Source organism: Oncorhynchus tshawytscha, linkage group LG13, assembly GCF_018296145.1.
Source record: "Oncorhynchus tshawytscha isolate Ot180627B linkage group LG13, Otsh_v2.0, whole genome shotgun sequence".
In the NCBI taxonomy this organism is placed as follows: Eukaryota; Metazoa; Chordata; class Actinopteri; order Salmoniformes; family Salmonidae; genus Oncorhynchus; species Oncorhynchus tshawytscha.
The window spans coordinates 76041722-76053812 of NC_056441.1; the positions used below are offsets into that span (position 1 = coordinate 76041722).

Here is a 12091-nt window from a genome sequence, read left to right on the forward strand (position 1 = left end):
TGAACAGCTTGACGCTTGTCGTCATTTCCCTCTTCTTTTGTTCATTTGCTTTGTTTCATCTGTTTACGACAAACGCTAACTTCATCCCCTCCTCCTTCGTTGAAAGGAAGATAAATGTGCCTCATTATCGGTTGTGCTGCCTGCCAGAGTGTTTTTAAGCACTGGAGCAGCTTCCCTTACTAATCTGAATGGAGAGACTGAGGGAAGCAATTTTAGCCTTCAACAGAGGGTTTAATAACAGCCTTGTTGCGGAGGATTCGGTTTCCCCTCTATAATTTGGTGGAAGGGAACTGTTCTTTTTCCGTCTGCCCGGTTGCTGCTGTGCCAAACCTCAGTTCCTCCTTTCCCGAAATGGAGCGTTTGGTTGGTTGGGTCAAATAGGATGGCTCCAGACAGACAGACAGACAGACAGACTCATCCTTCTGAAGCCTCCATGGTTGGATTTTAATTCTCTTGAATGGCTTATTTTTCTTAATACTGTACATTTTCCTTTATTTTCATGTACACTATATATAGGCAAAAGTATGTGGACACCCCTTGAAATTAGTAGATTCGGCTATTTCAGCCACACTCGTAGCTGACAGGCGTATAAAATCGAGAGCACAGCCATGCAATCTCCATAGACAAAAATGTGCAGTAGAATGGCCTTACTGAAGAGCTCAGTGACCTTCAACGTGGCACAGTCATAAGATGCCACCTTTCCAACAAGGCAGTTTGTCAAATTCTGCCCTGGTCAACTGTAAGTGCTGTTATTGTGAAGTGGAAACGTCTAGAAGCATCAACGGCTCAGCCACAAAGTGGTAGACCTCACAAGCTCACAGAATGGGACCGCCAAGTGCTGAAGCACATAGCGAGTAAAAATGGTCTGTTCTTGGTTGCAATACTGTCTACCGAGTTCCAAAGGGCCTCTGGAAGCAACGTCAGAGCAAGAACTGTTCGTCGGGAGCTTCATGAAATACGTTTCCATGGCCGAGCAGCCACACACAAGCCTAAGATCACCATGCGAATGCCAAGCGTCGACTGGAGGGGTGTATAACTCGCAGCCATTGGACTCTGGAGCAGTGGAAATGCGTTCTCTGTAGTGATGAATCACGCTTCACCATCTGGCAGTCCTACAGACAAATCTGGGTTTGGCGGATGCCAGGAAAATACTACCTGCCCTAATGTATAGTGCCAACTGTAAAGTTTGGTGCAGGAGGAATAATGGGCTGTTTTTCATGGTTTGGGCTAGGCCCCTTAGTTCCAGTGATGGGAAATGTTAATGCAACAGCATAAAATTACATTCTAGACGATTTTGTATACCCAACTTTGTGGCAACAGTTTGGGGGAAGACCCTTTCCTGTTTCAGCATGACAATGCCCCTGTGCACAAAGCGAGGTCCATACAAAAATGGTTGGTCGAGATCGGTGTGGAAGAACTTGACTGGCCTGCACAGAGCCTTGACCTCAACCCCATCGAACACCTTTGGTATAATTTGGAACACAGACTGCGAGCCAGGCCTAATCGCCCAACATCAGTGCCCAATCTCACTAATGCTCTTGTGGCTGAATTTAAGCAAAACCCAGCAGCAATGTTCAAACATCTAGTGGAAAGCCTTCCCAACTTCCCGGCTGTTATAGCAGCAAAGGGGGGACCAACTCAATATTAATGCCCATGATTTTGGAATGTGATGTATGACGAGCAGGTGTCCACATACCTTTCGTCATGTAGTGTATATTGCACTCCTCTAATGAGTGTAAAATCATCTAGTCCGACGGATATGATGCTAATCATTATACTGAACCGTAAAAGCACTAGATTACTGTTCGCGGAAGTGAAGGGAAAGAGACAGGGAGTGTGGCTGTTTTTCGTGTCTTCCTTCTGCACATCCTTTGAGGAAAGCTATTAGGACCAAATCACTGGAGTTGTAATGATTTAAGAGACAGATGATAGAGAGCTGGAAGTGTTTATAGTAACCCAATCACAAATAGGACACACACATCTATGGTTGAGTGGTGGAGTGTTATAGCCTTCGTTGGTGCTAGGCTGAGGTCATGGCTTTATTAAACAGAAACACCGGGGAGGAATCCCATTGAGTCTGCACCTCGAGTACACTCACACACACACAATCTCATTCATTCACACATGCTCATTCATATAGTATACACACAAGCATGCAGACAAGCAGACACACACAGACACCCACACACATACAACACGCATACACACACACACACTCCGGACCCTTACATCGCACTTAAAAATGACATTCCCACACTCTGAGCTGTGAGTTGGTATCCACGTGAGGCCAAAATGTCCATGTAAATCAATTAGGTACCAGAGATGAGGCTGTGGTTTAATTACAGCCGGTCTTAGTGGTCTCATTTCAGACTCAGGCCCATTCACGGCTGGAGCTCCATTGACACAGGCTCTGTTAATTCAGTCTTTCAGGGCTCTGTTAATTCAGTCTTTCAGGGCTCTGTTAATTCAGTCTTTCAGGGCTCTGTTAATTCAGTCTTTCAGGGCTCTGTTAATTCAGTCTGTGGGCTCTGTTAATTCAGTCTTTCAGGGCTCTGTTAATTCAGTCTTTCAGGGCTCTGTTAATTCAGTCTGTGGGCTCTGTTAATTCAGGGCTCTGTTAATTCAGTCTTTCAGGGCTCTGTTAATTCAGTCTTTCAGTCTTTCAGGGCTCTGTTAATTCAGTCTTTCAGGGCTCTGTTAATTCAGTCTTTCAGGGCTCTCTGTTAATTCAGTCTTTCAGGGCTCTGTTAATTCAGTCTTTCAGGGCTCTGTTAATTCAGTCTTTCAGGGCTCTGTTAATTCAGTCTTTCAGGGCTCTGTTAATTCAGTCTTTCAGGGCTCTGTTAATTCAGTCTTTCAGGGCTCTGTTAATTCAGTCTTTCAGGGCTCTGTTAATTCAGTCTTTCGGGACTCTGTTAATTCAGTCTTTCAGGGCTCTGTTATTCAGTCTTTCAGGGCTCTTTCAGGGCTCTGTTAATTCAGTCTTTCAGGGCTCTGTTAATTCAGTCTTTCAGGGCTCTGTTAATTCAGTCTTTCAGGGCTCTGTTAAGTCTTTCAGTCTTTCAGGGCTCTGTTAATTCAGTCTTTCAGGGCTCTGTTAATTCAGTCTTTCAGGGCTCTGGGCTCTGTTAATTCAGTCTTTCAGGGCTCTGTTAATTCAGTCTTCAGGGCTCTGTTAATTCAGTCTTTCAGGGCTCTGTTAATTCAGTCTTTCAGGGCTCTGTTAATCAGTCAGGGTCTTTCAGGGCTCTGTTAATTCAGTCTTTCAGGGCTCTGTTAATTCAGTCTTTCAGGGCTCTGTTATTCATTCAGGGCTCTTAATTCAGTCTGGGCTCTGTTAATTCAGTCTTTCAGGGCTCTGGCTCTGTTAATTCAGTCTTTCAGGGCTCTGTTATTCATTCAGGGCTCTGTTAATTCAGTCTTTCAGGGCTCTGTTAATTCAGTCTTTCAGGGCTCTGTTAATTCAGTCTTTCAGGGCTCTGTTAATTCAGTCTGTGGGCTCTGTTAATTCAGTCTTTCTGGGCTCTGTTAATTCAGTCTTTCAGGGCTCTGTTAATTCAGTCTGTGGGGCAGTCTGGGCTCTGTTAATTCAGTCTGTGGGCTCTGTTAATTCAGTCTCAGTCTTTGGGCTCTGTTAATTCAGTCTGTGGGCTCTGTTAATTCAGTCTTTCAGGGCTCTGTTAATTCAGTCTGTGGGCTCTGTTAATTCAGTCTTTGGGGGCTCTGTTAATTCAGTCTGTGGGCTCTGTTAATTCAGTCTTTCAGGGCTCTGTTAATTCAGTCTTTCAGGGCTCTGTTAATTCAGTCTTTCAGGGCTCTGGGCTCTGTTAATTCAGTCTTTCAGGGCTCTGTTAATTCAGTCTGTGGGCTCTGTTAATTCAGTCTTTCAGGGCTCTGTTAATTCAGTCTGTGGGCTCTGTTAATTCAGTCTTTCAGGGCTCTGTTTTCAGGGCTCTGTTAATTCAGTCTTTCAGTCTGTGGGCTCTGTTAATTCAGTCTTTCAGGGCTCTGTTAATTCAGTCTTTCAGGGCTCTGTTAATTCAGTCTTTGGGCTCTGTTAATTCAGTCTTTCAGGGCTCTGTTAATTCAGTCTTTCAGGGCTCTGTTAATTCAGTCTTTCAGGGCTCTGTTAATTCAGTCTTTCAGGGCTCTGTTAATTCAGTCTTTCAGGGCTCTGTTAATTCAGTCTGTGGGCTCTGTTAATTCAGTCTTTCAGGGCTCTGTTAATTCAGTCTTTCAGGACTCTGTTAATTCAGTCTTTCGGGACTCTGTGAACCTAGTAATTACTCACAGATTGGTTGGAAGATACACACACACACACACACTTGTATTTGTGATCTGAGTGATTGTGCATGCCCGCTCCCTGTTAGATTATTTGTGTATGCTTTTGTGTGTAATGTTGTATTTGTGTGTGTTTGTGTCTATTTATGTATTCCCTGGCAGAGAGCCAGGAATCGTTCAGGTCATACACTCCCCACAGTACTGTCACACTCACAATTCAGTGTGTTTCCCTGTTTTTCACTATCACAGACCCATACACTTTATTAAAATGTAGGTTTGTGTGTGTGAGGTAGAGAGAGAAGAAGCGTGTGTGATTGATTGAGTGAGAACTTTTGTGAAAGAGAAAAGAGAGCGAGAGATGAATAAACCAGTCCCCCCCTCTGTCTCTAACCCTCTCTGCTCTCTATCCCCCCCTCCTGGCCAGGTGGTAACACTGACAGCTTGTTTGACATAGAAAAGGGTGTGGGCACCATCATCATCGCTAAGCCACTAGACGCTGAGCAGCGCTCCTTCTACAACATGACTGTGGAGGTGACGGACGGGACCAACTCTGCAGCCACACAGGTAGCTGATGACACAACATGTCATATCCCTATTTATTTATTCTCAGAAAGAGATAAATCTACTACCTGTGTGTTGATTTTGGAATGCGTAAGTTAATGTGGCACTGTTAGTATTGTGTTCTGTAGCTTGCTACCACCTGTACATCTGAACACTCATAAATGCACCCTCACACACACCCTCAAAAAGTACATGATAAACCACATGTATGCTACCAATGTTTACTTTTGTAACCGCAGACACAGACCTCGCCTTCATGGACAGACGCTACACTCTTATTTTGCCCAAGGACATTATGTTTCGAACTTTTTTCATCAGCCATTTTGAAAAACGTCTTTAGATGGTGTGATGGATGGCGTCACATTGTCACATGAATTATGGCATCTGGCGTGTCAAGAACCTATTCGAGTGATCAGAACACGGCAAACGGTGACAACTAGCAGTGTAATTGTCTCTCTGACCCCTGCGTCTAATTCCTCTGTTTGTACAGAGGTCATTAGCCTCCCCTGTCCTGTTCTGTTCCTTCGCACTGTTCAGGCTGTGATTGAACATTCCAAAAACGATCCTTAGTGTGTAAACTGAGCTAGTGTGAAGATTCTTTATTAGTCTCTGTTTGAGTAAGGAGTGCCATGTTCTATAGTGGGTTGGACATTATGATGAAAGAGAAGTATCCCATTTTAAATTGATAAGAAATATACCGGTATATCTTATTACCCTTTCCTCTGTTAGAGGTCCTGTCATCTACAATGTGTGTTCATTGTGTGTTAAATGCAGAAGTTGACTGTTCCTATGGTGCATGGCATTGTTTTTGTAAAGCGTTCTGTGACTAGGTGACAGGGAAACGGGTTCCCTGGTGAAAAGGATAGTGATTAATATGAACACATTCATGTACTGTAGGTTTGGTTGACTTTTTCTGTTTCTCACATTATTTCCCCCCTCCCCCTCCCTCCGTCTTTCATCCCTCTCTCCCTCTCTCCCCCTGTTCATTCAGAAAGAGAGCTGGAGGGAAATGCAACTGAGCTTTACTGCTGTGTGCCCTGAAAGGGAGAGCCAACCCACTGGGTACAGAAGTCAATTCAACATCTGTTCCATGTTGGTTCAATGTCATTTCATTGAAATGACAACGTTGATTCAACCAGCGTGTGCCCAGTGAGAATCCCCATTAAGTAAAGAGGTCTAATTGCTAGCTAGGGCACAGGAAGCTATACACATCCTCTTTCAGCTACTCTCTATTCATTCTGAGTAACTCCTTCTGTCTCAGTTGGTCCATTATGCCAATGTTGCACCCTGTGTGAAGGTACCTGTTCACAATGTCCAAACCCCCTTGCTATTCATTCAACACACATACACACACACACACACACACACACACATTGTTAAACAACTCTCCTCCGCCTACCAACACACACACACACACACACACACAGTCCCTACACACCCCTGCAAGATATTCTTGTGTAGCTCAGTTGGTAGAGCATGGTGCTTGCAGTGCTAGCGTTGTGGGTTTGATTCCCATGGGGGATCAGTATAAAAATGTATAAAAATGTATTCACTCACTACTTCAAATCAAATTGTATTGGTCACGTACACATATTTAGCAGATGTTATTGTAGCGAAATGCTCGCTCTGGATAAGAGCGTCTGCTAAATTACAACAAAAAATTGAAATGCAAGATGTGCTGACTAAATCCCTATGGGTGTACGCACGTATCCTCCCGACCCACACACACACACCTGTAAGACGTGCTGACAGTAGAGCCAGTCATGAGAGGCTGGGCTGAGTTCCCTTCTTCAACATCACAGATGGAGCGTCAGCGTGATGCCCAATGGGGGAAATCTCCACTGTTCACCGGCAGGAAGACAGCTGCTGCTTCTGTCTTATATTTAGCCTTCTCTGCCGCCCTTCTTACGCAACACAACAGCCTTTGTCACCGGCGGTGGGAATCTGCTGTTCTTCTTGATTCACAAGGTTTCCATGAGTCATCAACCATCAACACAGTACATCACACGCAACGCAACAAGCACGTCAGCAAACATGGCGTATATGAATACATTCTTGTGAATTTGCTATTCATTTAAATGTTTATAGGCTTATGTAGCCAAATTGTATCTATGATCTTATCATCCTTCATGGTTTTTGTATGTTCTATTTCTATCTATAATTAACCAATGATATCAAGCCACACCTCATCCAGGCCAAGATGGCGAGACATGGTAGTGATGACACCATACACCTTGTTGATCTCTACACCAGACAGGATGCTCTTGCCAGCATACTTGGGGTCCAACATGTACGCTGCAGTGTGTATGGGCTTCAGGCAGAAGTCTTCATGCTTTTTGATGTATTTCAGAACTGCAGTTTCCTCTGCTTGGAGCAACAGTGAAGTGGGCAGGGCAGTACGGATTTCTTCTCTTACATCTGCAAGCAGAGTCTGAACATCAGACAGGATGGCATTGTCTCCCTCAGTCCGTGCAATGGCTACTGCTATAGGTTTCAGGCTGCTTATCAGTCTCTCCCAAAATACATCATCCAGGAGGATCCTCTTGATGGGGCTGTCCATATCGTCAGACTGTGGTATGGCCATTTCTTGGAGAGACTCCTTCCCCTCCAGGAGACTGTCAAACATGATAACAACACCACCCCAACGGTTGTTGCCTGGCAGCTTCAATGTGGTGCTCTTATTCTTTTCACTTTAATTGATGAGTTAGATTGCTGCTATAACTTGATGACCCTTCACATATATAACCATTTCCTTGGCTCTCTTGTAGAGTGTTTCCATTGTTTTCAGTGCCATGATGTCCTTGAGGAGCAGATTCAATGCATGAGCAGCATAGCCAATGGGTGTGATGTGAGGGTAGGACTTCTGATTCCAGAAAGATCATGAGCTGTTGCTATCGATAAGGTGTCTGATTCATCATTTTCACCTCGAATAGAAGTAGAGGGACTTTTGTCTGAGGTTGCTTGTTGTGAGCGCTGAGGAAACTTTATGCACATGGCCAGATGATTCTGCATCTTTGTTGCATTCTTCACATATATTTGAAAATGTACGCAGCTTTTCCTTCTATACTAGCTGCAGTGAAATGTCTCCACACATCAGATAGTGCCCGTGGCATTTTCCTGTAAAGATTAGAAAAGAAAATGTAAAAAAAATAAAATACAATTCCATGTACAGATAAGTAGTTAAGCAGTTAGATTAAACAACTTCTTTGTAAGATAAATGTTTTAAAATGAAATATGTATGGAAACAGGTGAATTAACACTCCCCAGTTAGCAGGCTCAAGCTAAAACCCACATGGTAGCAAAAACAAACTAGCAGAAATGGTTAGCAAGTTAGAAATGATTTAAACACACTTTGCTGTAGGCTACTATTTACTAGTTAACAAAAAATCATGTATGTCATATAAATTATATTCACCCCACCCAGTATTGTAATAAAAACGTGCTAGAAAGCATATAGTCATTGGCTCAGACAGTGTAGTAGTGTGGGCTCAATAGCATCTCATTAGTGTGCAAGATCTTGAGAATCAGCTGTACATGTGATGGAAAAAATGCACTGTGCATGCAGAGGGTTGCAATTCCATTGAGTTGGGGATAGTTAAACCAAAATATGCCACAAGACCTAGAATTGCCTTTTGTGTATCCCACAAAAAAGGTTCTCTCTTACAAGCCAACTTTTTTGATGAATTTAAGCAAAATTCCCCAAATTCCCAGGCTTAACTTCCCACGGCTAAGGGCTGTTCTTAGGCATGGATTGACTGTACACAGCCCTTAGCCGTGGTATATCGGCCATATACCACAAATCCCTGAGGTGCCTTATTACTTTTATAAACTGGTTATCAATGTAATTAGAGAAGTAAAAATAAATGTTTTGTCATACCTGTGACTTACGGTCTGATATACCACGGCTGCCAGCCAATCAGCATTCAGGGCTCAAACCACCAAGTTTATAATTGGTTATTAAATCATTGCATCTGTGCTCCTAGAGTGTTCGGTTCTCCTTTTCTTTTTCAAGTATGTAAATACATGAACTGCAAAAACGTGGTAATAGTTGTGACAGATTCGCGAATATGTACTGTATGACATGAAACTGAATATAGTATCTGACTGAATGCACAGTACCAGTCAAAAGTTTGGACACCTACTCATTCAAGGGTTTTTCTTTATTTTTACTACATTGTATAATAATAGTGAAGACATAAAAACTATGAAATTATACACATGGAATCATGTAGTAACCAAAAAAGTGTTAATCAAATCTTAATATATTTTATATTTGAGATTCTTCAAAGTAGCCACCCTTTTCTTTGATGACAGCTTTGCACATGCTTGGCATTCTCTCAACCAGCTTCACCTGGAATACTTTTCCAACAGTCTTGAAAGACTTTTCCTTCACTCTGCGGTCCAACTCATCCCAAACCATCTCAATTGGGTTGAGGTCTGGTGATTGTGGAGGCCAGATCATCTGATGCAGCACTCCGTCACTCTCCTTGGTCAAATAGCCCTTACACAGCCTAGAGGTGTGTTGTGTCATTGTCCTGTTGAAAACCAAATGATAGTCCCACTAAGCGCAAACCAGAAGGGATGGTGTATCACTGCAGAATACTGTGGTATCCATGCTGGCTAAGTGTGCCTTGAATTCTAAATAAATCACTGACAGTGTCACCAGCAAAGCACCCCCACACCTCCTCCTCCATGCTTCACGGTGTGAACCACACAAGTGGAGATCATCCATTCACCTACTCTGCGCCTCACAAAGACACGGCGGTTGGAACCAGAAATCTCAAATTTGTAAACATCATACCAAAGGACAGATTTCCACCGGTCTAAAGTCCATTGCTCGTGTTTCTTGGCCCAAGCAAGTCTCTTCTTATTTTTGGTGTCCTTTAGTAGTGGTTTCTTTGCAGCAATTTGACCATGAAAGCCTGATTCACGCAGTCTCCTCTGAACAGGTGATATTGAGATGTGTATGTTACTAGAACTGTGTGAAGCAGAGAAGGGGCGGCAGGTATCCTAGTGGTTAGAGCATTGGGCCAGTAACCAAAGGTTGCCAGATCGAATCCCCAAGCTGAAGAGGTAAAAATATGTCATTCTGCCCCTGAATAAGGCAGTTAACAAACTGTTCCTAGGCTGTCATTGTAAATTTGTTCCCAACTGACTTGCGTAGTTAAATATATATATATTTTTAAATCATTTATTTGGGTTGCAATTTCGGAGACTGGTAACTCTAATGAGCTTATCTTCTACCGCAGAGCTTATCCTCTACAGCTCTCATGAGGGGTGGTCCTCATGAGAGCCAGTCTCATCGTAGCGCCTGATGGTTTTTGCGACTGCACTTGAAGAAACGTTCAAAGGTGTTGACATTTTCAGGATGGACTGACCTTCATGTTTTAAAGTAGTGATGGACTGTTGTTTCTCTTTGCTTATTTGAGCTGTTCTTGCCATAATATGGACTTGGCCTTTTACCAAATAGGGCCGTCTTCTGTATACCACCCCTACCTTGTCACAACACAACTGTTTGGCTTAAACGCATTAAGAAGGAAAGAAACTCCACAAATGAACTTTAAACAAGGCTCACCTGTTATCAATGGTATTGTATAGGTTATGGCCTACCCTTCACTCCACTGAAGACTGAAAACAAAACGCTTGTGTGTTCTAGTACTACGACATATTGGCCTAACCCTACCCACAACCCCCCTCTCTCCCTCTCCTTTTCAGGTCCACATCACAGTGTTGGACAACAACGACAACGCACCTGTCTTCTCCCAGCCCACCTATGACATCACCATCTCTGAGGACACACCCCCGGAGACGGAGGTGGTCCAGGTGTTAGCGTCAGACCGGGACGAGCGCCACCGCCTCACCTACTCCCTCCACAGCGCCATCGACCCCTCCAGCCTGCGTCTGTTTCGTATAGACCCCATCATTGGCACGGTGTATACTACAGAGAGACTCGACCACGAGGCTAGGGCACAACACATCCTCACTGTCATGGTAAGAGACTGATACCATTACTGTTGGATCAAATATGGTTTGGTTATCTTGAATCAAATCAAATCAAATTGTATTAGTCACATGCACTGACAGTGAAATGCTTACTTACGAGCCCCTAACCAACAATGCTGTTTAAAAAAATATATGGATAAGAATAAGAAATAAAAGTAGCAAGTAATTAAAGAGCAGCTGTAAAATAACAATAGCGAGGCTATATACAGGGGGGTACCGGTACAGAGTCAATCTCGTTGTAAGAGAGGATTCCATTCATGTTATTTGGTCACATTCCCTTAAGATTCTGCATGAAAATCCCTCCGTTGGTCATGGATGTGTTGAAACTGTCAGAGGAGGAGTGAAAAGAAAAGAATGGGAAAGAAAAGGAGAGCAGAGGAGAGGAGAAAGGACCTGTAGAGATGCAGAGTGGGCCAAGAGCATTATCTTTATTCCAGCAGCTTAATATTCTAATGTGACTCAGCTCTCCTGCAAGAGACAGACTACTTCTATGTCTGTGTTCTCATTTTACCTGAACTCATCATTAAGCAGTTACACTAATTACTGAGAGCAATGAACCAACGTCTCACCCTCGTCAGGGGAATGAGACGGTTTAAGGAACCATGACTGCGTTTGTGTGTGTTGGGGAGAGCGATAAAAGGAATTTGTGAAAGAGAGATGTGAGAGTGATCTGACTGGAACTGTTTTGTGTTGGTTGGGAGAGTGTTAGGTGTATTTGTGTGTGTGTGGGTGTGTGGAGTCAGGCTGTGTGTGTGTTTAGTTCTGAAATGAATCATCCTCATTCACTCTGTTTTACTTACTTTCCTCTGGTTCAGTGGGTAGGTAACATAGGAAAGTAATGCTCATCCTACCACTAGTTGTACTGTTTTCTCAAATCTCGAAGAAATGTAATTATTGATGAAATGTAGTCATTTTGAATTTGATCATATCGCGTTGATAAGCGAGGTAGGAACGTCTGCCTGACATTTTTTTATGAGGGAAAATATATATATATATTTTTTTCAGTTTTAGGCGGGCGCACTGATTTAATTTGGTGAAATCTACAGGTAGATAGTATCTTTAATATCTGGCATTCGGTGTGCCCATGACAGTGCCTGCTGTGCTGGAACCAGGTATGTTTGCGCATCTGTACATGTATAGTATAGGCTACAATACGATCAGTAGCTCATAATTGTAACATCTTCCTGCACAAAATAGATAAGAGGTCTAACAATATAAATATAAATTGACTACACATAACCACTAC

At 43.2% G+C, this 12091-nt stretch overlaps 1 protein-coding gene across 3 annotated transcripts in view; it reads left to right on the plus strand.

The window, feature by feature from the left end:
* Nucleotides 1–12091, plus strand: part of LOC112266166 (protocadherin Fat 3) — a 350540-nt gene that overhangs the window by 278368 nt on the left and 60081 nt on the right. For all 3 annotated transcript variants that reach the window (XM_042296360.1, XM_042296361.1, XM_042296362.1), the window contains exons 7-8: nt 4706–4845; nt 10558–10833. In XM_042296360.1, coding sequence (XP_042152294.1) covers nt 4706–4845; nt 10558–10833 — 416 coding nt within the window. The remainder of the gene's footprint in view (nt 1–4705; nt 4846–10557; nt 10834–12091) is intronic.